The 26,759-nt window shown below is 41.5% G+C and overlaps 1 protein-coding gene and 2 long non-coding RNA genes across 12 annotated transcripts in view; 2 read left to right on the top strand and 1 right to left on the bottom strand.

Moving 5' to 3' along the window:
• The window catches only part of CPEB2 (cytoplasmic polyadenylation element binding protein 2), a 54,024-nt gene extending 43,448 nt beyond the window's left edge, over positions 1 to 10,576 (bottom strand). For 2 of the 5 annotated variants that reach the window (XM_048304830.1, XM_048304831.1), the window contains exons 1-2: positions 8,636 to 10,543; positions 5,722 to 6,000 (exon numbers count right to left, since the gene is read on the bottom strand). In XM_048304830.1, coding sequence (XP_048160787.1) covers positions 5,722 to 6,000; positions 8,636 to 9,823 — 1,467 coding nt within the window. In that variant the 5' untranslated portion in view covers positions 9,824 to 10,543. Of the gene's footprint in view, positions 1 to 5,721; positions 6,001 to 8,635 lie in introns of all 5 variants that reach the window. The other 3 variants (XM_048304828.1, XM_048304829.1, XM_048304832.1) reach the window with 2 other exon arrangements.
• The window catches only part of LOC125326502, a 143,281-nt gene continuing 125,212 nt past the window's right edge, over positions 8,691 to 26,759 (top strand). For all 5 annotated transcript variants that reach the window (XR_007203837.1, XR_007203840.1, XR_007203839.1 and 2 more), the window contains exon 1: positions 8,691 to 8,766. This is a non-coding gene — a long non-coding RNA (uncharacterized LOC125326502). The remainder of the gene's footprint in view (positions 8,767 to 26,759) is intronic.
• The window catches only part of LOC125326503, a 31,511-nt gene continuing 15,906 nt past the window's right edge, over positions 11,155 to 26,759 (top strand). For both annotated transcript variants that reach the window (XR_007203844.1, XR_007203841.1), the window contains exon 1: positions 11,155 to 11,625. This is a non-coding gene — a long non-coding RNA (uncharacterized LOC125326503). The remainder of the gene's footprint in view (positions 11,626 to 26,759) is intronic.

Raw genomic sequence — 26,759 nt, 5'->3', positions numbered from 1 at the left:
AAATTGCTTCCCAAACTAAAATGTTAACAAGCTCCACTGTTTTCACCAAGTTCCATCATTTTCACCTTAAACGTGACCTGAATCGAAATGTGCTTTAAGACTTTCTAGAAAGTGACATCTGATTTAGTAATAAAGTATCCACACTTTAAAAAGTACCTGAATATAGTATTCAGTGTTAATGTTAGAAGTAATAATCTAACAATTCCTACCTACATATTCTAAAATATCTCTAACATCTAAACTTCAATATTCTCATTTTAGTGAGGATATACTATAACCATAAGCCCCTTTTTGAAACCATAATCACTGTAAATGAGAAACTTAATATGAAAACCTATTGAAACTACAATTTTAGCTCTATAAAAAAGCAAGGAGGAAGGCTTAAAGTAGACACCCAAAATTGCTTGGTTACTCTTCACAGTGTCATTAGTGGTAAAGATGAACTAAAGATGTCTGGTAGACATCTGTGAACGGTCATCCTGACAACAAAGTGTTTAAAGCTAAAATGATACAACCAGCTACGTAAGCTAACTAAATTGAGCCTAAAATGCACCACGAACGAGTCCTTTGGCAAAGACACACCTACTTCCCAGCTACATAAGCATTTTAAAATACTGAAGTGCTTCAGCTCAAGAATACGTATTCATAACCTGGAAACAACCAGACACCAGACTATGGAGATTGATTAAAGTCTTGGCAATCTTGACTTTCAAGGCAAATCTAGAAAATTTGTATATTAATAGTTTCAATGAAATAACTAAAGGGACATTAGTCATCTGAAAGGGAGGATGTTACTCAAGTTTTGGGTTTCTCACAGCCCTGCCCCAAATCTAGAAATATCTATTCAGCCTTGAGTACTTAAATGCAAATACATCAGCACATATAGCAAATGTACTTTTGGATGGATCCTAGGTGAGAACATACTCATTTTAATGCAGAGAACAAGGTGAGATAAGATACTCAGCATACACATCACTGCTATACTATCATGGTTGTTAAATATTTTGTTGAATTTTACTAATTCTGATTTTGTATTGCATTAATAGAATGAGCTGTATAACTGAAGCAAATTTAAATAATGGGAGGAAAGTCTAAGTTCATATGAAATCATAAAAACATTTGTATGGTAAGCACCACAAACTTCTCACTAACTGAGTCCTTTGAATGTGTAATCTGTGCAGCTCCTAATACTATTTATTCAAAGGTTGTGATCCTGAAGTTAAAAGCATGGTCACAGACCACCTTCCCCAATTAGAGATATCCCCAGTATGGTCCTCAAACACAAGTATCTGGTTGTGTGTGTCATTTTAATCAGTCCCAGGCAATCAATCCACTGCATTAAAAACCCTGAACTGTTCTGTTCCAGCATAGCCTCATTAAAAAATAAACTGGTAAAGCCTGCCTTATAGATCAGTGTTTGGACAATTATACTGCTGTGAAGAGTAAGAAAACTTTGCAGCTAGATAATCTCAATGCCTTAAAGTTTAACATCAGCTGCCAAATATTCAGCACTTCTGAAAAAATGGGCCACACATTTAGGAGTCTAAACATGGCATTAAGAATCCAACTTTAGCAACTTGCACTTCACCTAATATTCACTGGTATGTGTATCATCTAGATCAGCCATTGAAAATGTGAAGTGGTATTAAATTGTACTAAAACTGTCATATCAAAAATTTGAAATTCTCCAAATTGAAGTGATTCTAAGGCAGAAGAACAGGACAGCAGCTTAAATTAAGTACCTAAAACTAACACCTGTTGTGACATACAATTTTAAACCACATTTTATTTTTTATGTGATTGGCTTTCTTCAAAAACTTGAGCACATTTCAAAAAGAAAAATCTGCATTTGTACAAGATGCAACCTTACCATACCAATCCCCAGCTGGAGAGCTATGTTTAAACACAGAATAACAACACTCAGCTTTTAGGACCATGAACATTACACACTGTTTGTCTGAACAAACAGGAAGGACAAATCAAGGTGAAAACCACCTAGACACGCAGTGTATTTCCTTAATTCAAAAGGGACACAGAAATTAAATTCCTGTTCATAGAATGCAGTGTTTTTCATAGAATGAAAATAGTTGAACACTGATGTCTAGTATTGAACATTTTTAACGTGTTTTAGTAAGATTATTTGCAGGATGGTAAGAAAAACTAAGCTTGCAAACAAAACAGGATACTGCAGTTCTTAAAAAAAATAAAAATTTAGAAATAGTTAATTATTTTCATTGTACAAGAAATATAAATCAAAAAAATGGATATACAAAACACTGATCTCTGTCCTTGTGGTTTTTTACAGAAATGCCTGGAGCATGTTCTTTTGGGGAAAAACACTTGTATCAAAAGGTTTAGAAATATATTTTCAGCTTTGTACCCTATAATTGGGGTTTTTTTGTACTTTAGGTAAGGGAATAAAAGAGAATATTCATATTTTCTGACTTTTTGAAATGCAATGTAAGTGCCTAAAGTACAATCCCAAGGGCTGTGTAAGGTCAGTGGTGCCAGGTACGTTCTTCTAGAGAATTAGATTATCTAAATAAGGAACCTAGATTCTCTCTAAGGAGAGAGAAATAGGCCCCTCAATTAAATGCTTAAGTTGTACGGTGTCAATACTTGACAAGATTTCTAACTGTTCCTTTAATGTTTCAAGTACAAGGCAACAACCCTTCCCCTATATGAAGTACCTATAATGGTGGGAGCAGTATGACTGAACTCAGAAAAAATTATGTCTACAAGGTTTTATGTCTATGAAAGAACTTTATTTGATGCAGTTAGTATCATCTCAAAATCATGAGAAAGGCAAAACAGCTTCTCACAGTGAGCCACGTAAGAAAAACTTGGCTATAGGCTTTATTTGCTCACATTTAAATCAGTGTTGCCTTGATGTTTAATTATTTTTACTTGAAACCAAAACAAACCGCTGAACTTTTTAAAAATCCTAAGGGATGACTTTCATAACTTTTGTAAGCAAAAGCGGCTTTGCTGCAACTAATGTGGCCATTGTGAATTCAACTTCACATGGGATATGTTTCAGTTTTAACGAGGAAGTACAGAAAATCTGCTTTCATCCCTACAAGCAATACTCATAATAGTTTACTCAGTTATCAGTAAAGGACACTCATTGTCACTGGTATATTAATTTAATGTTACGCAGTTTTTAATCAGAATTGATGTCACTTCTATTCCGGGGACCACACATCAATGCCAATACCAAATAATAAAAAAGTTTGATGGAACGGCAAAGCTTCAAGCTTGGATACAATTCCTCTGTGGTTTATCTTGTTTGTATGAGGTACATGTTTTTCAGAAAATGGATCAGCAGATGACATGCTGAACGCTATCTGGACTTTGCAAAAATATTTAGCATTTTAAAAAAATGGTAGCTGAACATTAAAGATATACACAAAGTTAGTCTCTGAGAGCACTAGCTTTTCTAAGCTGTTTTTAATTGCTAAGTCTGAGCTAGCTAAAGTTTGGAAGAGAGGTGCTTTGTCCCCTCCCCTACAAAATTTTAACTGCAGTTAGGCCAAAGAAACAAATATTCTTCAAAACTGTAAATGATGCAGTATGTATCCCACATGCATGCTAAAATGTGTTTGCTCTGTGGAAGCTTGGAAGAGATAGGTAACTTCTACACACACATAAATACTTTTGTGCTATACTTTCCAAATGGCACAAGATTTAATTAGTATTATTTTTCAGTATTTTCTGAAATTGCTACTGTATCTTTAAGAACTCTCAATCTAAATACCACAGCCTTTTATGGAAGGAGACAAGCACAGCGCAAATCAGCAAAGATGGGTGTTTGACAGCATTGCAATTGCCAACAAGGCCTGATGAAAAGAAGCACGAGCTCCAAGCTCTGTTTAACTTTTTCATTATGACTTGAAAAATGTAACAGTCATCACAAGGAATTAATCACATAACAATAGTGTACTAACTGAAAAACAAGAACACGATTTCAGTGTAGCAAAGTAATTTATGGAAACATCTAGTGTTTCCACAATAGCAGTAGATAACACTGCAACCCTTCAAAGAGGTTTATTTTTACTGTGTTCTGCAACTATGACTTTATACATGTCACAGAGATTTAAGCATAGACAGATCAACAGCATAAAGATATCCAAACAGGCCTATTTTATTGGTGGGTCTGGTGCTCATAGGTGTGACCAATGATTGAGAATGCCCAACTTCTCACTCTGACATTTTAAAAAAATCCCCCAATCCTTACACAGAAATATTAAGGTATTATAAAGTTAAATTGCAAGGATTTCTTTTCTACCCTATTACACAGAAGTTATTTAGATGATAGCCTAAATGCACAAGACACTTGCTCACATATAAAATGAGTTAATCTGTATTAGACAACCACTGTAGAAGCTTCTGAAAGTTCAAAGTATTGGTCATATGGACTCCTAAGACATACTGAATAAGCAAATACATTCACAACTTGTGCTTAGCTGCATATGAATTCCAGTGTGTGTGTCACAGCGGTTTCAGTGTATGATGGGATTAATATTTTTGTATCTGTCCCTTAGGTTAACATCTTTGGGACAGATTTCAGCATTTACTTTCTACTGTTTTTGCTGCCCTGCACTGCAAAGCATTATCAATCTCTAATACGTTATACTTAATACAACACAGTTCCTGAAGAGTACAGCTTTTTTTTCCCCCCATCTTTCTACCCACATAAAAGATTATTCTACTACGATATTTTAGCTAGCAAGGCTACTTAATGGAACCTGTTTTCACAGTATGGGCAAATGCATGTACTTGGAGCATAATTTCGGCATGTCCGAAAGTCACGTTAGCTTCAAAAACACTACAAGTATCAGAGCACACCTGGGCAGAGTCAGGACATGGCCTCCTGTGCCAAATTCACCAGAAAACTGGTAAGAAAAACCAGAATTCTAGTGGGAAATCCGGTCCCAAGGAGCATCCTCTTCTGACTACCTCAGCTACATAAGTGTTAGACTGCCATTTATGCAAATACAGCTCAAATGTGGTCACGATTATGACAAATGAAAGGCCTCTGCTAACAAGGAATGACTAAATTAATATAGGTAAGAATAGGAAAAATAACATTTTACCAAGAGGTTACTGAGGCTGCAGTTAAATGACTTAAAGTCACATAAGATGTCACTGGCAAAATTCAGGAGGTGAATCCAGATCTTTAGTTCTAAGACACATCCTTCTGTTTAACGCTTCTAAATCACAGGGCTTCCAGACAACACAAAAACAAAAGGTGCTAAAATGTGGAGGAAAATGATCTCACACACAAACATCAGCCTAAAATACCAGTAAAAGAGAAACATGACAAAGACTCGAGAACCATCTACAAAAGTAAGAAAACCTATGTACAAGGACAAGCAAACAAACAAACAAAAAAACCTTGAGTTTTAAAGGAATTTGTAAGAATATAAGCATTACCACAGGCAGAAAATACTTGCTGGATTAAACATACTATGTTTTATTGCTTCATCAGCGCCTACAGTTTGCATCTTTCTTGACAATCAATATTCTTATTCAACTGTGAGAATCATATATTGCTGAATACACTGAACACGTGGGGATTATTTTAAGACTAAAAATAATACAGAAACACAATTTTCAAACCAAGTATCAGGGCTGCAACCACTGTTTAATTCTCATTTAAAATGAATGAAGTAAAAATGCTATACAAGACTATGAACACACCAGGTATACCATCCTTACCTGCAAAGGAAGGAGAGTATTACTGTTGGTGTCAGTTCGGAAAACATTATCTTCAATCCACGATTTTGGTGTCAGTGATGGAGTAGAGCGAGAAAATTTAGGAGGAGCTATGACATTACCAGAAAAAGGCTTCTTCAAAGGAGAGATCTGGTTCATAGTTCCTGGAATTCCCATGTTTCCAGTTCTACGATGGTCTCTGCCATGCATTCCTCCCCAGGATATATTTCCCGTGCTCCAGCCGCTGCTCTGATTGCTCCAGGGTGACTGCTTCAGAAGAGGCTAAAAAAGAAAGATTAATTTATATTATTTTGAAAATACTTGAAATGCTTTTCTACTTAAAAAAAACCAAACCCCAAAACAACCAACCACCAAGTAAGCCATGTGCAGAGATTTCTATGAACCATTCTCTCCTGATAACATGCAAATTAGTTACTGAGGCAAGGAAGAAAACATAGCTTCATTTAAAAAAAAGTCATTCCTACTCCCCCATGTCTCCCCAGTAAACACCTTATGCAGCCAATTTCGATTATCATTTTAGTACCTCGTAGCATTTTTAAAGCTATGCAGAAGACAAATTCCAGGGTGTAAAACCATGTCACAAAAAACCCTGAGACCAGTTTTTATCATGCATTACTTGATATTGTATGATGAGATCTCTGCATAAGTAACAGAAGAATTTTAAAAAGATTTAAAAATTATTAAAATAATATTCATATTTCTACTAATAATTATTGCTACTCAGTGAGTAGTATTTCACTGCAGTGAGTAGAAATTTAAAAATTTAAATGGCAGATTTAATTCCCCCTCCCAAGTATTTTAAATACTATTGTCTCAGTATTACCATATAAGAGCAAAACCAGCACTGACTACTGAAGAGAGAATCTGTTTGAATGAGCTATCTTAACATTTCCACATTAAAATGCATTGTTCTGAAGCCACTGCTCAAATATTTCTGGAGTCATGAACAGACCAATTTCTGGAGTAATGAGTCTATGGGATTCTGCAGGGTGTACTCTATATTTTTTTTTTTCCCCATCTAGGTATGGTGTATCTTACACTTACATAAAGACACTTTTATACAAGTGTATGTAAATACACTTACAGTAAGTGCACTATATTCTCTAATATGAAAATGGAAGAAAGAAGATTTTAGAAAGAAGATTTTTAAAGGATTAAGTTTTTATTCCTAAGCTACAACTTCTGCTGAAAAGTGACCTATAGTGGTTGTCATATTACCAAGAGGTGGACCCACTGAGCATGACTGACAGTGAAGAAATGTATTTAGTAGTTTCAAATCTGACTGTTCTTGGAAACGCTTTTTCTCAAACAGAAATGGAATGGGGGTGCGTGTTACGATTCTAAATTCAGTTCTGTGAAGTGAAAACACAGTACTTTTATCTCTCAGCTTAGCTGCAAGCAACCCTCAAGCTGCAATTCTAATAAAAATTTAAAGCATGTCAATATGTTATATATTAGGTAAAAGAAAACTTTCTGAAGACAGAACGATAAAATTGTAACACCCCCACCACCTTCACCCCCCAGAAAACAAACCAAAAAACCACTAAAACCATTCTTGGTCAAGCGACCAGGAAAACATCCTATTCTATATAATTATAGATAATTACGTTGTAAAACTTGGAACGCTTGCATTGGAATTTTGGGAGAGGCAGGTACTCTATTATGAAACAAACGTTACGAGATAATGCCAAATGTTAACAAGCCTCTAATATTGCTAGCTATGCTGTCATGGCACTGTTTAAGTATACCTACAACTTGTAGGTGAGAGAAAATTCCTGTACACCTCACTGCTGGAGAATTGCTTGGAATTTGCTTTAAGAAGGTTATTATAGATGTTAAGGACAACTAGCTCCTAAGCATAATGCATCGAAATCAGTTATTAAACAGGCACACAATATGAGATTCCAGTTCTGATACAAACGAATCTCCGCCGATCAAATCTGACAGGATTTAATACTAGAATGAAAAAAAATTAAGATGAGGCCTATTTAACTTCAGCCTTTCATAACTGAGCAAATTATTGGAGCAAAATGGGCTTATTATGCAACAGCTGGTAATACTAACACCGATTTCCTTCTTACTGATTTCTTATAATATTCTGATCCAGTAAAAAACGTAAACTTCCATTTTAACAGGGAATCGTTACACCCCTCGATTAAAATCGGATTAAAATCGGTCACAGAACTACCATAACTTGAAACACTGCGCTGTTCTCTCATACCCATTCAAGCAATGTCAGTCAAAACCCATGAAAAAGCAGTACGGTGTCAACTTTCGCATGACTCTCCTCTCGGCGACCCGTGCCCGTCCGACCGAGCCCGCTCGAGGGCCGGTCCGCGGCTGGGGAAGGGGCTGCCCGGGGGGGCGGCGCCGGCCGGAGCTGTCAAGCTCATTGTTCCGGGGACACCGCGCCTGCCGCGGGCGGCTGGGGAGACAAGGGGGGCGTTTTCACGGCGAAACTCACAGATACCAACAGGGCCGTTTGAGCTCTTTTTTTAAGAGCAAACCCTCTCTTCTCGTCCCGAAAAAAATCCGGCATCCCTCGGTAGGCGACGGCGCACCGAGGAGGGCCAGAAGAGCTACCCCGGCACCTGCCACCCGGAACGGGCGGGCAAAGTGGCCGAGCGCAGGGCGGCTGCTGCCCGCAGCCCCCTCCGGCCCGACCCCTCCGGCCGCCCGGCGCCGCACCGGGCGGGGGGCGCAGGTGCCCTCCCTCCCGCCGGGCCGGCCCCGCCCTGCCGCGGCCCCGCCGGGCTGTCACCGCCGCGCAGCCTCGCCCGGCGCCGGCGAGAGCGAAACCGCCCGGCTGCCGCGGCCGGCCAGCCGAGGGCAGCGTCCCTCCCCCGTGTCCCCCTTCCCCGCCCCGCGGCTCCCCGCCGAGGCCGCCGCCCGGTACCTGGTGGTGGTTGTAGGAGTTTCTCTGCTGCAGGAAAGCGGCGGCGGCGGCCGCCGCCTGGTGTTGGTGCTGGAGCTGGGGGCTCACAGGGGATCTCCGGTTCTGCTGTTGCTGCTGCTGCTGCTGCTGAGGTAAATTCATCTGCGGCGGCGGCGGGGGGGCGGCGGCCGAGAAGGGGCTGCTGAAGGGCCCAGCGCAGGGGTTGTGAGGAGACACCGGCGAGAAGCTCTGGAAGAAAGCGGGGTTGATCGATGACGGGATCCCCGGGTAAAAGCTGGTCTCGGACTCCGGGCTGGGGGGCGGCATCGTGCTTATCTGCCCGCCGCCGCCACCGCCGCTGGAGACCGGAGGCTGCTGCGTTTGCTGCGGAGGCGGCGACGAGGTCTGCACCGACCAGGGGGTGCCGAAGCCGGGCAGCGGCGGAGGAGGAGGGGAAGCCGCCGAGGAGGAGCCGCCCCCGCTCTGGTGATGGGGGCTGGGGATCTCCGGGCTCTGCAGGCTGCTGAAGCCAGAGCCGAGCCCGCCGGGCAGGAGGTTCCCGGGGCTGCCCAGTAAGTGGCTGTTCGGGGGGGACTCCATGGGGGGCAGCTTGGCTCTCGCCTGCAGACGAGGAGACGGAGGCGGATTCACGCAGGAGGCGGCGGCCACCCCCACATTGGGGTCCGCGGACGCCGATCCCCCCGGGCAGGAAGGGGCGAGCCTCTCCGAACCCCCCCTGTCCGCGCCGCCTTGGTGCTCGGCGGGGCCGACGGGCCGGTGGTGCGGGTGATCCCCCGTCCGCGGCGGCTCCAGGGGGTGAGCGCTGAGGAGCTGGAGGTGCTGCTGTTGCCTGTGCTCCTGCTGCTGGTACTTGTCAGTGGGGTGGCTGAACTGCTGCTGCTGCTGCTGCTGAGGGGGGTGGTGATGATAGTCTGGGGGGTGGTGGTTATTCAGGGGGTGGCTGCTGCCGAGCTGGGCTGGGCTGCTGAGCTGCTGCTTAAACTCTTTCCTCTTCTGGCTCAGCTGAGGAGGCGGCGGCTGTGGTTGCTGCGCTTGCTGCTTGTTTAAATCCTGGTGGGGGCTGAGACAGGGTTTAAAGTCAGAGGAGGGGTGGCCGAGAGGGGGGTGTCCCGACGCGGGGCTGCTGCCCAGCCTCTCGCTGCTTGGCTGCTGCTGCTGTGTCACCCCCAGGAGCAGCTCATCCTGCATGTTTTGATGATGCGCAGCAGCGGCCGCTGAGGGGAAACAGGGAGGGCAGCGGCGGACAGGCTGCCGGACAAACCAGCTACAGGGCAGCAAGGGGCAGGAGGAGGAGGAGGAATGAGGCGAGGCGGCTGCGGCCGCTCCGGGGAGGGGAAGGATCCGGCGGTGGGCAGGGGCTGGGGTGGCCGTCTGCGGGAGCTCCCCTGACACCGGCTCGGCGCAGAGGTGAACCCCCCACCCCAGCACACTAAAGAGACAAAGATAATTAATAATCTTTGTGGCGAAGGGTTGGGGGGAGAGTTTGAACACCCGCCTGTCGCAAACCACTGTGCAAGTCCCAAAACAGCTAATTTATAGAATAAAGCTTTCTTCTTTGCCATCAACGCCACTGTACTGCTTTAAAAATATATGAGCTTTTTGATACGAGCCCATTTTTATCGGAGATTTCTTTTTCCTTTTCGTTTACTGGGACCCCCGGTAAGGCGGCCCTTCCCGCCTACAGTCGCACCCACAGGGATCCACTAGATCAGGAATCCGCCCGGACAGGTCACTGCCTCCGGACAGCAACTCCTCCGTCCGACCCCCCAGCCGCCACACCGCAACGCAGGGGGAGAGCGGGGCATTCCCGGGCCTGGCACTGGCGGGGAGGGAAGGAGGGAAGGCGAGGAGGCCGCCGGTACCTCCACAGGGCAGGCGACCCGGTCTCCTCAGCTAGGCTGCTGCCGCCCCCCGACCGCCCCCGCCCCAGCCCCGCTGCCGGCTCGGAGTCGCCGCGGCGCCCTTAAGAGAGCCGGAACAGCCGTCACAGTGACGTCACAGGCACCGCCCCGGCCCGGCCGACCTGGTAATGAGCCTATGGGCCTGCTCCCTCATGAATAATGCATTAGGCCGGGAGCCCGCCCCCCCCCCCCCCCCCCCCCGGCGCCGACGAGCCGGGTGGGTGCTACCACTTCAGCCAGGGGGAGGTGGCAGGCCTGTAGGCCGCTTGGGTAAGGAAGGCACTCATTGGGCTTCGACGACCTGTCTACCGTGAAGGGACAAACACCTGAAATAAAGACATTTTACTTCGTTTTGCGTGCGATTGGCTTTTATCCCAACAGCCTGGGCAGGGGCAGCGGTGACGCTGGTTTCTTCTGCCGCCCGCGATCCCGTCAGGCGCTCATTAGGGGCGGGGGCAGAGCGGGATCGCCCCGCCCCTTCGCCGCGCGCGCCGCTCATTTGCATTGACGCACGACTGAGCGCCACGGGCGGGGCGGGGCGGGGCGGGGCGGGGGGGTGGAGCGCGAGCGCGGCGGCACGAGACGGGCCGGGTGTCAAGGCCCCGCCCAGCTCCGCGCGGGGCCCCGCTCACCCCAGCGGGTCCGGGGCGCGCCGTGTGCCCGTGTTCCCTCTGGGATACGGGGCTGTCCCTGGCCCGTGGGACGCTGCAGCGTGCCGGAGCTCCGGCAGGAACCTGGGCTCGTCACCCCTTCCTCGTCAGACGCCCGGGGCCTGCCAGCAAACCTTGTTTGTTGGGCACCTCAGAGGCCCACGGGAGCTCGGGCGGAACCCCTGCTGGGGTGTGGTGGCACGGGGTGGTGCCCTCTGAGGTATTCCAGTACCAAAGGTGGGGTTTTACCCTTTCCATACAGTGAAGCACAGTTCTTGGCAGCCGTTTAGTGGAAACAAATAAATAGTTTGGCACGTACAGATGCAACATTGATGTAGATGTATATGCCCCTGAAAAGACTAAAACAAGCGGCCTCTCTTTGTGCTCTGGGAAGGCTGTAGCTCAGCAGTGGAAGAATTCATATGCGGCTGTTGAATGTGTGAGTACATGGGGAAAGTGTCATTATGTGCTTGACCTATCTAACTTTTCTCTAGGCATTTGTCCATGCCCACTATCAGCGACTGGATGGCTTTATTCCACCTGCCCCATGGACCTTTGGTCTGACCCAGTGTAACAATTCTTATTTCTTAAATCTGTATATGTTTTCTCTATGCATATAAAACATAGAGGAAAAAAAAAAAATTTCAGCGTTTGCAGTCATCTCTGATGTGGTTGCGAACCTGTGTGTGTATGTATTGGGGAATCCGTGCCATCTTGCAGGGTTAACATGAAAACGCATTTGCAGCGTAGAACAATAATTGATACATGTTTATCTTTGCTGTATTGTGGCTTAGCACTCCAGAATTATTCATTATATTGGCATTTGTTTCAAGAACTCTGCAGTCTTACAAGGGCTAAAAAATCCAGAGTGCAGATGAAGGCCTTACAGATGATCACACAGTGAAAAGATGTTGCAGGCTGAGTACTGGTTCCTCTCTGAAGAGTGAGTTGCTTCACAGCACAGTCCTCATAAACACTAGTTTTGAGAGCTGCAGAACTGGTAGCATCTGGCTTCCCTTTATGTTCCTGTCATACACCTGACATTGAGTTGTGTGCAAGCCTGAACAGAAGCTGTCCTCTACCTGGGGCGTTCCCAGGTGATGTCTAGCAAGGGTGGAAGCAGTGCTGCACTGCACTCTCCTGTAACCAGTTGCCTATTTCTACAAAGTGTGTAGAAACTCATTCAGTTGAAGGGGTTTTTTTTTGTAAGAAGTGAGTTTCTCTGTCCGTCACCTTTAAATTAAGCCCAAATTCTAGCAATTCTTCCTTCAAAACAGCTTTCTTGGTGTATGTGAGTATTTTTTAAATTGACTGAAAAACAAGAGTACTCACATCCTTCTTATCTCTGGTATGGTATGGTAGGGTAGCCACTCACCCCAATTGCGTGTGTTTCTTAAAACAACTTTCACAGAGTGAAGATCATCTGGTTTTAACCATGTAAAAAGTAAGTGTCCACTCTGCATTAGCTGTCTAATGTTCAACAAACACAAGTGCTACCAAAGGATGATTTATCCCCTAACGAAAGTACTTTTAGGGAGAGAAACCTGATCTCTCTCTCTGCTGATTATGAGGAAAGGTTCTGGCTATCTTGCTGCAGAATCCAGTAGGTCTTTGGTGGTCCCTGGCCTTGTGGCACATGCTACTTGACTCTAATATAAGCAAGAACAGTTGTACCAAGTCAAACCAAGCGTCCTGCAGGCTCTTCTGCCTCAGATATGAGACTGCTTGGTGTGTGCTGAGGCCACAAGTTCTGGCTTCTGCTCCACCAAATCAAGCCTCTTATCTGGCACCTTGGTGCCATCAAGAGGTGCTGAGGCCTGCCCTTGGCAGTTTGTTTTCTCTGTCCAGTCTCCAGTTTCTCAATTTTTGACCATTTGGCCTTCACACCCTCTTGTGGTAATGTTTTTCTCTCCCTTGTAATCCCTCGATTCCTTCCTGCTTTCTTTTGTCTTAGCTGTCCCTTTCTAGGGGAGACTTGAGAGCTTTCTTGGGTTAGACTAGTTGGGAGGTAATAGTGTCTGAAAATAAATGCCTAAACAAATGTGTAAGAGCAAGCTAAGAATGTATTATGTTTCCTTCAGGTACCTCACCTATTTGCAACACAGGAACTCCCTAAATTTGCCTTTCCAGACCTTAGGGTGTACTGAGAGGCTTGGACTCCATGTTCCCTGACTGTTACCGAAGCGAGACTGCCTGAAGAGGAGAGCATGCTGGCATGCCTCATCTGAGTGACTTGAAGAAGCTAGAGAGTCATGGAGCTGGGATGAGTTCCTTAGACTAGACAACAAACATTACAAATGCCAAACCATATGCAGTATCACTATACATAATATGTAAATTGGAAAAAACAGATGTTGCAAAACAAGCTGTCAGTACGGTAGAACCAAATATACATAAGTTATGGTTTTTGCAGCCATTAATCAACCTGCTTCCGTGTATTCATTCCAACAAACGTGCCAGACATTGACTTCACCTGGGAGGCTTGTGGTAGAGCTGGGGCTGACAGCTGTCCTGGGTTTGTTGGTGCCTGAAATCTTATTTGATCACCTTATTTGTCTGGTGTTCTGCATCATCCAGTGGGTGCTAAATTTTGTGTGGCAAATTTAACCACGGGTGCTATAGAGTAGAAAGTATAAGGACAAATGACATTAAACTATATAAAATAGCTATAACTATATAAAGAGAAAATAAACTGTAAGGATTCCAGAGCAGCTCTTCTGGCTGCCATTTGGGTGACATGAAAGCGATCATCAAGGTAGTGGCTTCTGAGTTTTGCCTCTCAGTGGTTATCATCTCTTTTAGAAATTGCCATGCACAGCTTAAGTTCTTTCCTTTTATTAACTCAGGAGAATAACATCTACTATTGGCCAGTGTTAGGAACAGGATTTTATTATATGAGAAGGGATTTTGGCCCACGGTTCTTTCTTTTGCTTGAACAATAAAACCTTTAGCAGTTATAAGAACTGAATGTGATTGTGCTGAGATACCGTGCACTTCAGAGTAGTCTGTGGGTTTGGCTTCTTTAAAAAGTCTGTTCTTTTCATGATCAGATACCACTTAACAAGTGTTACGGTTTTTGTGAACACACAATAAATCATGAAACTGATAAAAATTTAGATATAGTATGTGGACTTTATATACTACTATATATAGTAGTACACAGAGCTACTTCAGTGCTTCCTTACTTTGTAAATGAACATGAACACAAGAATATCAGGAGCCTAATGTACACAACGGAAATAGCTCTGACTAGTGGTAGAATCTGCTCTTTCCTTCCTATTAGCTAGTTGGAAAATCACCATGGCTGTGATTTTGAATATGGGCTGCAATTCGATGTACATATGAGAAGTATCTTTGCTGTCATTCCAATACTAAACACAGCTTTTTTTGATGATTTTTTGCATGTTACGATAAAAGTAAATGTTACAGATAGAATTGACTTCAAAAAACCTTTTGTGGATTTGCTCAGAATAGTAGAGACTCACTGCCTGCTTGTAATGCAACAAATTGTTCTTTTCACAGCACACAATATTTATAGGCCTTTCACCATTTGCAGTGATTTACTACTCCATTTAACATCTTTTCCAAAGCTCTACAGCTACCAAAAAAAAAAAAAAAAATTAAAATCCGTTTCTTGTTTTCTCTTTGCTGTTTTACCACTCCTTCTCGCTTTCCATATCTACTCCTTTTCCTAGGCTCTTTGTTAGCCCTCTGTATTTAGGTAGCTGTGTCTGTCCTGCAGTGCTTGCAAGGGTTCTGATGAAGATCTGCTCAATCCTCCCTGTGATCAGGCTGTCTAGGGAAGTACACAGTCTGCTGTCCTGTGGTCTGTGACATGTCTGCTTTGTTGCTCAGCTTAAACTTTGAAATGGGCTTGCATATGCATTCCAGGAGCAGAACATTGTTCTAACTGGTAACAAAATACATGATTCACATACTTTTGCTAGAGCTGCTTCCTCTTAACCTTAAAGTTGATTTTTTGTTAATGACATTTTCCTCCCATGGAAACATGGTAAACAGTCTGGGACTGGAGGTTATTCATGTAGAAAAGCAGATGATGAGGTTTGACGTTTCACAGGAAAAAGAGGTCTGAAGATTTATATCAATGTGCTTCATTCACTGTTTTTCCTGTTCTTGATTTTTTTAAACTCTGAAAATTATAGTCATGCACCCTTAGGAAGGAGATAGGTAAGTCTTTTTCAGCAGTGAGCAACCTATTGAGTCACAGGAGCTTACCTTTTCTCCTGGTGGTTTTTCTCATTAAAAGAAAAAATATTAATTATCCAGATATAACAGAACTGGGTAAAAAACCCTTTCTTAGATCACTGTGTGTTGAAATGAAATGAAAAGCAATGGGAAAAGTTAACACCAGTAATTGAAATAGTTTACTTTGTTCTCTTATTCACACCCCCATGTTATGTTTTTGTTTGTTTGTTTTTAAAGCTAAAAATCTTAAAATTCACAGGAGCTGGGCAGCTTTCTTCCTTTACTCAAAGCCCAACTTCCATCACGAAAGCCTGCTAAACTTGAAGGGTATAGGTTCTGGTCACAAGAATGCAAAGCAGTGATCTACTCTGTTTTTTCTCCTTTGTGCCCTGGAGTTTAACCAGCACACTAGACTAATATTTTCTTGCTTGCTAGTGGCAGTTTCTGTTTCTTTTTTGTTTTGGTTTTTTTTTTTGGTAGTGGAAGTCATTAGAGTTTCTCCCAAGAGAATCACTGCCAAAGTAAACAAACATCTTCATGAAAGGAGAATAATGTCTAGAGTATTCAGAATTCCATGTTTTACAGAGGAGTATTTATGGCAACCAACTAGTGAATTAAAGTGAATGAAATCCTATTTCTAGTTTGCTACTTCTACTGTGCTAATTGAATGTGGCAATTTCTGCTAGCTTCTCAGCTATGCAGTGCAAGTACTGGATGCTAGTTATAATTTAGGATGAAGGAAAATATGAGATGAAACTCAGTTTAGAGTAAGGATTTTCTTTTATTTTTTATTGTTGGGAATTGAATAGTGCATGTAAACCTCCAAGGAATTGCTGTTGTCTCTAAAATGTTCTGCATGTGGTTGGCAAGAACAACAAGGACAGAGGAAAGTTCAGCTAAAAAATTCATAAAGGCTGTCTGGTGGAAGGCATTACAGTCATCTGTATACCTCTGTGCTCTTATCCCTCTGAACTGATAATTTTTAGCTGAGATGAAACGTTCTGAGGAGCAGGAGGCTGGCAGATTTGCAGCGTAGATTGTTTGAAGGTTTAAATACTGTGACTATCTCATCTTACTGTAAGTCTGTAGATATAATGTAAGCTGGAGTTGCTGAAAAGTGATAGAATGGCTCATGTGAACAGCCAAAAAAACCCTGAAGAGCTTATTTTGTGTGTGCTGCAGAATCCTGCACACTTTCCATCTCCTTTACAGGATAGCAATAATTCCCCAGCGGAGCAGAGACACTTCGAATTTGTTGGCGATGAGACCATACCTAGTTTTTTGTTTAGGCAGTGGCTTTGACAAAGGGGACCAGTGCTAACTGGGAACTGCTGCCAACACCATCATATGTTTCTTGACAAATGCAAAGTGTTCAAAAAGTTGGCACTACAAAATAGCGATACTGTCAGTCTTTGTTTAATTCTCAAAATGCCTTTGAAGCTTTTAAAGCTTGTGTTGTTGCTGATGCGCTCGCATATCAGATAACATTTTTGACAGTCCTTATAATATGGCTGGTTAATTTAGTCACATTACTAGAACATAAACCAAAATTCTGAGAGTGCTAAGATTTTACTGCTGGTTTTTCCTATGTCATGTGAGCAGGAGAAGGGTTTGTGCAGCAGTGTGTGCTACTATAGCCAGAACACAGTATTTTCTCATCTCCTTTTCTATGCACTGTGCAGATGCAGCTGCTGCTGTTGATTAAACATGAAGGTGTTGTTCACAGCTCTGGAAGTAAGTTTGGGTTCTGCTTTACAGAATACATGAAACATCTCTAGTGATTAGACAAATGTTCAGCCTATATTTATGTACCTGAATATTGTGGTGTAGGAGGCACATTGAAATTTTAAGGAATTATTTCAGTGATCGTTGGCTAGATCTCCAGAAGCTCATGGACCTGAATTGTGCTAGGAATAACTGCATGGTGCTTCCAGTGATAGAATAATCTGTTCTGAAGGGTTGCATACTCTAGTGTGACTGTATGTAGGAGACGATACAGGAGACCCAAGGAAACTCTGGAAATTTTTGGGCAAGAAGGCTTCGAAGTAGCATTCATTGAGTCCTATAAGCAGCCCCGATGCAGCAGGAAGAAGCAAGTATGTGTCTGTAGCTAGGTCTGCCCCTCTGGAGGGGTGTACAGACCACGTAGCAAGTTAAAGAGAAGGAGTAGATGTTTGTACCTCAGCAGGCTATTAAAAAATTGCTTTCAGTTGCTACAATATTTATTAAAGTTTACTTATTAAACTCTAAAAGGTGGTAGAGGGACAGGTTCCCCTTCTGAGCCACAGCATCTGTGTTGCACAAAAACCAAAGGCAACCTATCTGATTTATATGTGAAAATACATTCTCTTGTACTTGACCTTATTTTCTCTTTGAGTGTAAGACGGATGCTCACTAATTTTACACCACCACCCACTGTTTCAGTAAAATTATTTTCAACTGATTCTGTAAGAAATTTTCTGCTTTAATTAATATGGAATTATCTCAGAAATTACCAGTGCAGAGTCTTCAGATTTACCATAGTATTAAAAAAAAAAAAAAAAAAAAAAAAGCCCTAGGGTATATTACCATTTCCCGCAGCTGTAGGGAGGAGGAGAGAAGATCCAGCAGGCAGGAATTGTGCAGCAAGATTAATTTATTTAATTATTTTACAAACTCTTTTATAGACTTTTTTCTTCATAGTCTAATTGGACAAAGGATCAGCCACCGTTTGGGTGATTGGCTAAAATCCTAAAACATCCATTGTCAAAATATTTTTCTACTATACTATAAACAAGACTTTTCAAGGCTGCAGGTGTTTGGTTGTTTACATAACTCTGCTACCTCTTCTGTGAGAGAGAAAAGTCTCTCATGGACTTAGAAAGTAGCAAGAAAATCCTTGCTAGCAGCATTTTTGTATCCACACCATAGAACTAAAATTAATCAGTCTAGAGCTGAAGAAGCACAGATTAAAATTAAAAAATACATTAACCATATAATTGTGACTAGTTATGATGATATATCCAGGAGCCAAGGTGGGGTCAACAGCTCTGGGCCGGCCATTGTGATATCAGAGTTTAGCTAGTCAGGAGCAGCTGGCCTGCTTGAGGGTAGGATGCTCTCCTTCCCATTTCCTGAGGGCATGCAGCATCTTTTAGGAAATGCTCCATCATCCATGGCTGGAATGATGAGACTGGTCTGGTGATGAGGCTGTCCCTCTGGGAGGGAAAAGGGACAGGCCTGGACACAGTGCAGAATTGAACTCGGCTCTGCCATACAGCAAATGAAGGCTCTCTCAACACTTGGCTGGTTTTAGTCATGTCCTACCTGCCTTCCCCACCCCTGGCTTTTTGTTTGGTTTTTAACCTACTAAGTTATGTTTCTGAACAGTGCAGAGTGACTCTACTGAAGCTTTCACTTATTTTCCTCCTTCTAAATATGTCTAGCTCTAGGTGGGACTCAGAAACAAGAAATCTGAAGTCCTCTCATAATAATTTACATCTCTGATCTAATGATCAATTGTAAATCAATGTTAAGCTTCGTGACTTTTGAACGTTCATGCAATTATGATGATACAAAGACATTGAAAAGCACTATGCTAATTTTGCCCCATATATTTTAGTTACTAAATCATATTATCCATGTGATTATTTCTTAATGCTCATATATAACATTTTTAATAATTGTAAAGAAATCCAAGAAAAATCTTTGCCAAGAATCTATGAAATAGCTAAATGTATTAGAATATTAATGTTACAATATTTTTGAAGTCCATTAGCTATAAAAAATAAGAATTGAAACCTAGAAAATGTAGGAAAAATATTGCATTTCAATAAAATGATAGATATTAAAAGAAGAAAATACACAGTTAAAAGCCATCCAGACAGCCTTAATTTACTTCTATAATGAGAACCTGAGGGAAATGTGGAGTTAAATTTAGTTTATTTCAGTAGACTCTTAACTTTTTTAACCCTTTATGCCCAGGTTTCAATAAAAGAATTATGATTTCTTGAATATCGTAATCATCAACTCCTCTACTTTCATATGTTTAAGTTTTTTGTAAGTTTTATCTAACTGAGCACTGGAAGTTGTGCTTTCTAACCATGTAGCTACAAGGTGAAGGAACTAAGGAAAGAGCAGAATTATTGCCTTCATCTTTTATACAGGGAGTACAAAACCTACTGTAATTTTGTTACTCTTCTCTCATTATGGCATCAAGAGCTCAGATCCATTTTTATGCAGTGGCACAAAACAGTTTCCTGCTTAAGTATATCTTACAGAAGCTGAGGAACACATATGCCACAAATCAATTGTACCCATGATATTAAAAGGGAAGGTTACCTAGATCTTTAAAAATTCGCAAACTTTGAGTACACGACTTTGAGTAATTGTGATATCATTTCAGGTCAGTGTGCTTTGACTGGTGGTCAGTCAAAACGAATCGTCCAAGGAATCTTTGTCTTCACAGTGGTAATCTTTTTTTTTTTTTCATGCGTATATAGTAGGTTGTGACTAAAGAGCAGAAAACCTCATAAAATTTCTACATTAGGAAATCGAAGAGCTTTTCCTTTCTGTCTTTCCTCCCAAATAACCTTTCTTTTTTTCAACATTGAAAGGTCGTCTTTATAAGAGGAAATTTACCAGAGACTAGAGGGGTATAATTATGCCTTGTGGATGCTTTTTAATCTTGCATGAATGCCTGTAGAATTCAAGCATCCACATGGGGTGTTATACCATCAGAACTATAGGGGCGTATTTATGCCAGTGAATTCTGTATGGAGACAAATGCTTTATGAAAGGGAATTTTATTTTGGCTCTTTGCTTTTCAGCTTATTCATGTTCTGAACTAAAAGGAGGTGATCAAATCAATGAAAATAATGAAAATTCAATGGTTACCAAGGGCTGGGGAAATTGGAAAGTAATAAATATATACATTTCCTGATAACACTCATGGGCATTTTTGTTCTTATTCCCTCACCAGTGTTTGAGTTTTTGAAGGGTTTAGTGAAAGGTTAATAAACAAGGTTTGTTCTTTGCTGAGCCTCATAAACTAATATATGTAATAGCTAAACTCTGGTAGAATATTAGAGATTCTTAGCTCCCATAAAAAGCAGCTGGGGCTTCAGGCAAATAGGACACTGGAGAATTAGTTGAATACTTTTTAGTCTCTGTAGGACCTCAGCAGTTAGCACTGATGAAATCAGCCATTGAATTGCTATATGTGAGTTTTCCTATGTCCCAGTTAAATTTTAATTCCTAAATATGTGAGTCCTAGGACAGTAGTCAAAATGTTCTCTACAAAAGTAGTCCATTTACATGAAAATAACTTTCAGTAGGTCAGTAAGGGTGTAGTAACACTAATAATTATTTACAAAATGTGCTTAGAGTAAATTACAAGCATGTCTCAGTGTAATTGCTGCATAGACTTTAAGAGAAGAAGAGCTTAATCATTTTGGTGATGTAATCCAGTCCAGCCTTAGCACTGACCACAGAGCATCGTACTGTATGTCTTGCTTGAAGACCAAGGTGAACTTTATTAGAAAGATGTCTCATTCATATTTAAAGAGTTCAGAGAACAAAGAGTCCACCACTTGTATACCAACACTCACTCTTCATGTGAAGTGTTTTATTTGTGGTCTGAATTTAGCTTTGACTTAACTTGTTCAATCTTTGCTGGATTAAAAAAGCCTTTAGCACTGGACAGTATCCAACGAAAATACTTAAAGGCTGGGATCAAGGCATCTCAGCCCTCTTTAGTTGTTAAACAAATCTCATTGAGGCACCTTAGTTTCTAACTGTAAGGCAAGATTTCTGTATCACCAGTTTTTCTTGTAGTTTCTTTCAAGTTTTCAAACATCATCTTAAGTAAGGATGTCAGGGTTGTCAGCAATGGTATTACTAATGAGAGAATTGCAACAGGAGCTGAACAAAAGCGTGCTCTCGCCTTGCTGTTTTTGAAGCATGGAGAAGTTTTTGTTTTTCATATTTCTTGTCACAAGCCTTTTATGAGACAGAATTTACAAGGGCCTCCATTGGATAATATGTTTTTCAAGGCAAGCTTATTAGAAGGAGACAGCAAGGTGATACCTTACTGTGATAACCAGAATATTTGGGTTTGCCCTGAGTAGTGTTGCACACAATGGTAGTGCTTCGCTCCTGCTTATTTTTATTTATATTATTTTATTTTTATACGTATGTATATATAATTTATATTATTTTATTTATATTCTTTTTATCTGCTATGATTTCTTTTAGAGTTGAAAATACAGCCTTCAGTCTTGCAAATATTGTTTACTTTTTTTTTCAACATGTATAATCAATTTTTTATCATTAATGAAGCATACATCTGTCATGTTGGCGTGAATCAAAGTGAAGCAGTTTACAAGAAAGCATGGCTATGCCATTTTCTTTATTTCCTGTTTTTCACCTGTAGAATTTCCTGGTACTGATTCTTTGTTTTCATCAGAGCATATCCCTGTATGTTCCCCCAACATATTCACTGGAGGTAAATGAGCAGAATTAGTCCAAAAAGTCTTTCCTGTGAGCTGTCTCTTGAAACATTGCAAATCGAAGATGAATCTGGTTTTGGTTACCAGTAGAACTCTAAGTTATTTATTTTGTAATTAATGTAGAATAGAGGTCTTTACATGGTGTCATGAAATGGTTAGGTAAGTGTTTTAGAAGGATACAAGTATGTAGTTTTGCATTTGTACCCCATCACTCTGCAGCTGTTTTAGGCCTGCTATGCAAGCACACTGAAACATAATATTTAAATTTCTTTTTCGTTAGCAGTAGTTTCCCATCTTCAACTGTTCTCTCCAGAGCAAGTAGTGCTAGTCATGGTAAAGCCTTAGCTAGACTATCTGAGGAACTTTTTTGGTGTTCTGAAAGTAGTGAGATCAATTTTATTGTGGTTGTGTGGATTTGTGCAAGGGTCAGAGCACTGAAGACATGCTCAGAAGAGGGAGCAAGGAAGCCCCTCAGCCTGAGGTCTGCTTGCAATGTGACCCTGAGAAAGAAGTGATTGAAACTGTGAGTAAGGAAACTGTCTCCTGCTGTTTGCTTCCTACTGGGTTCAAGGAAACAGCATATAATTTATATATAGTTTGTACATAAATAGGACTGCATTGAATGAATGCCTATCAACAGTTCCAGGTGTAACATACAAGACATCAAAAATCAGCAAATTGTTTGTGTATTTACTGACAAAGCTTATAGCGATATCTTAGAAAACCCTAAGTGAAGGTGAGTGGAGACAAAAGGCATTGATTAAATTTAACTAAAACTACATGGCAGGTCTGTTTCTCTGTCTGGTGTTCTAACTGAAAATTATGTATTTCTGGAAGCACTGAGTATTTTTGTTTGCTTTGTGTTTTCTAGTCAGAACAAAACCTTGATAGTTATGGAATCATATAGAAAAACCTGGGGTGGAAGAGAGCTCTGGAGATTATCTGCCCCAGGCTCTTATTGAAAGCAGGACCTTAGATGAGATAATCAGGGCCCTGTCAAGGCTGATGAGTTCCCAACTTCTCTGGGTAACCTGTTCAAAGTTCAGTTGCTCTCACAGTAAAGAATTTCTTCTTAAACTGAAGTGGGTCTCCCCTGAAGCAGCCTATTGCCTTGTGGCACTGGGCATCTTGCCAAAAAGAATCTCCATCCTCTCTGTAACAACCATTTAAGTGTTAAAAAATGGTGTTCAACCCTCAGCTGTCTCTTCTTCATGCTGAACCAACCCAATTATTTCAAGCTTTCTTCATCTGTCAAGTTCTCCAGTCCTCCGATCAGCTTGATGGCCTTCTGCTACACTATCTCCAATTTTTTAGTATGTCTTTTTTGCTAAGAGGATCAAGACTGGACACAATATTCCAGGTATGACCTAGTAAGTGCTGAGGAGACTGGCATTACCATGTCTTTTTTGTTTGCTGGCTGCAGACATACTGAGGAAGCCCACAACACCATCTGCTTTCATTCCTGCCAAGAGCACCAGGCTGCCTTGTGTTTAGCTTGTCATCCCTTTACCCTCAGTAGCACTATTTACTTTTTGACCACATATAATGAAAGCAAGGAACAGAAGTTCACAAAGCTTCTGGAAGAAAAGGGTTTTACCCTAAAGCCCAGTGACTTCAGCCTTCACCCCCAGTATGGGAGACTTGGTTTTAGTTCTTTCCTTCTTTTGAAGAGCTGGACTTATGTTGCTCACAACCCTGAGCTGTGCCCTCGGGAGGAGGCTGTAACAAGCCACAGCATATTCTGGAGTTCTTTCAAATTCATATGTTGCCACAATGATATTTTTTTTTAATATGCTTCTGATGTTTCTTAGACTAGGGACTACAGGTGTCATACCTCCTTGGGGTTCATTTGTCACCTTCCCTTCCCTTCCCTTCCCTTCCCTTCCCTTCCCTTCCCTTCCCTTCCCTTCCCTTCCCTTCCCTTCCCTTCCCTTCCCTTCCCTTCCCTTCCCTTCCCTTCCCTTCCCTTCCCTTCCCTTCCCTTCCCTTCCCTTCCCTTCCCTCATTGGTTCACAAATGCAAAAGTCCACAGAAATTCCCAAAAACTTTTGAAAAGAAACGGTGCTTCCCCAGCTCCAGTGTGATCCTTATGACATATAAGGTCTTTATGTTTGGTTTCTTTCCTTTGGTGTGAATGAACTTGCCTGGAGTCAAGTGATTAGTTGTGACTTGAGTGGCTCCATCTTGGTGGTGTTGGTGAGTAAGTGGAGCTACCCGAATTTAATTTTTTTTCAAAAAAGGTACTTACAGTAATGCTATTAGCATTCAGAATAGTGGGACTTGGGCCTTTTTATTCTTTTTGGTACCTCATATAACTTCATTTATGCAATATAGTAACTTGAGTTGAGACAAGGAATCTATTTTTTTTTTATTTTAGAGGAGCCAGGAAATACCTAAAAATATTTTCAAGTACCATAGCTTTTTAACAAAAGGAGCTTGGGTATAATGTTTGATGTACTGAGTAATAAAACGTGGATCAATATTCATTGCTACTCTTATTTGATTTTGCAATCCAAGTACCAGAATAAAAAAAAACCAACCATCAAACAAAATCACTGGTCTTTTACTTGCACAATATAAATTGTGCAGTTGAGTTCTCCACAATATATTGTACTTGCAGATTTCAAAGGATGAAAAACACTAACTTTAATTTAATTAGTATGTTAAAGGGGAGTAATGTTTCTATATTACTGTTTAAAGATATTTTCAAACCCCCAGAATTTTTAAATAAGGGTAATTAATTTGGCATTTCTAGTGTAGCATGAAAATGGCACACATTTTATGTCTGTTACACTAACAGCAAAGCAGACTGTAGACTGGTGGGCATTTGGTACAGGTACACAGGGACAAATTCTGATGCAATGGAGAGCACCTCTTTCTAGGATTTGTTCACAATGTGTGAGGAGAAGATGTATTGCTGTCAGTAAATCCAGAATGAGAACTACTTCTGAACAGCATTAGGAATAATCTAATCTCAGGAGAATGTCAAGGATATTGTAATATGGAATTGTCTGCATCAAGCATGAAATAAATCTGTGTTGGACTTCATGATGCACCAAGCAGTGTTGGCTGTTGGTCTCCAAAAACTCTCAGATACTGCAGTACCTCTGCTTTGTGGAAACAAACGTTTTGCACCAAAGCTGAACTATGTGAAACATAAAATTGACCAGTTCATCAGAAAAATTTGTTTCCCTAACCAAGTGCTAAAAGGGAAAGCTTTATTAGAAAGTGGGACTTCTCAGGGAAATCCTGCTGGGTATTCTAAAGGCTATGCTTTAATGAGCAGACAAGTAAGTTACCTTGGAGAGGAAAGCTAGCCTAGTAAAGAAGGCACAAAGGTGATAATTAAACAAGAAATCAATGTTAAGTATGGAAAAGAGGGGCATAACTGAGAATGAAAATTGAATCTACACAATGTAAATGATTTTTTGGAGAAAATAAAGGTAATAAGGAATTATTACTGGCCAGTAGAGCTTAAGACAATAAGAAGGCATTACAAATGTATTAGGAGCAAAAGAAAACTAAATCAAGTATAGATTTCAGTCTTGCAGAAAAAAAAGCCAGAAAAGATCCAATGGCTGGAAATCAAAGCTTAAAAAATTCAATCACTATAAAGATGGAGTGAGGGTGATTACATGTAGAAATAATTTCCCAGTGTAGGTAGGTGGTAAATTTGCCATTGCTAGGAATTTAATCCAATTGGATACACTTTAATCTGAGTCTGGGAACAGGCTTGGCAGCATCTCTGTGGATGGCGGCAGAGGTCATTTGTTCTGTGCAATCCTTACACCTGTGAATTGGTATTTGTGTTTTGTCCCTCCCTTTTTTTATAAACTGTTGAAGAGAACAGAGAGCTCTCATTGCCTTTAACGTGTTCCACACGCTCAGTTCTGCTTTAAGACAATGACTAAAATTTCTCAGTGTTATGCTTCAGGGCTACAGCTGGCTTCCTGCAGAAGGCGAGAAGCTGATTCCCTAGGTTAATTCTGGATTTTTTTTATTTCATTTTTCTCCAAAGCCTTAGGGGCAGGCATGGCTGGTTATAAAACCTTGGGAGAGACTGGGCCACTTCTCTGCAGGGAAGTCCTCTCTTTTATATAGCTGCTATCTTCCATCTGGCTGGGGAATCAGACAGTTTCAGGGTAGCAAGGACTTTGAGCTCTTTTTTTCTATCCTGTTCATTATGAGATCTAGGCATATCTGAGATCGTAATGATGATCATTTGGGCATATCTGATATAAACAACTCACTTACTATTGGAGCCTGAGGCAGAGGCATCAGAGTCTTTTTTGGAATTCTTATTAGCTTAATTTCTTCAAGACAGATTTTTGTTTTGTTTTCTTTTGGCTTTTTTGGGGTTTGGGTGTTTCTTTTTTTTTTGCATAAATCAGTTCACTGTGGGAAGCACTGGTAAACAGGTGAACCATTATGCCACATACAAAACAGCAGGTTGTCTGTTCAGGTTTAAATCCTGAATTATAGCTTACTTTTGCTGCAGTAAGAGTTATAGCTCACAAATACTGTTTCTTTTTTCAAAATGGGCTGATGCCAGTCGAGATGCTTGATGGAGTTGCAGAGCTGCCACACAGGCTTCCCGAGTGCCGCTGTGCTGGCTGTGTGCAGCATCTAACAAAGGGTATGTTGTGCTTGCAGCAGCATTGCTTCCAAATCTGGCTTTCCTTCTGCAGCACCCCTTTTGTTTAAAAAACCTGCTCCTCCAAAGCAAAAATAAGAAACTTTACTAATATTGCACTGTCAGAGACGGGGGATAGAATAGACTTGCTTATTGTTTCGGTTCTGTTGAATTACAAATGGCAGTGGGTGGAAGGGGGATGTCACAAGATACTGGAAGCCAAGCTGCGTTTCATCATCTCCTAAG

Source organism: Corvus hawaiiensis, chromosome 5 (genome assembly GCF_020740725.1).
Source record: "Corvus hawaiiensis isolate bCorHaw1 chromosome 5, bCorHaw1.pri.cur, whole genome shotgun sequence".
In the NCBI taxonomy this organism is placed as follows: domain Eukaryota; kingdom Metazoa; phylum Chordata; class Aves; order Passeriformes; family Corvidae; genus Corvus; species Corvus hawaiiensis.
The sequence above is the reverse complement of the archived record's forward strand: the minus strand, read 5'-3'. Positions and strand labels throughout refer to the sequence as shown.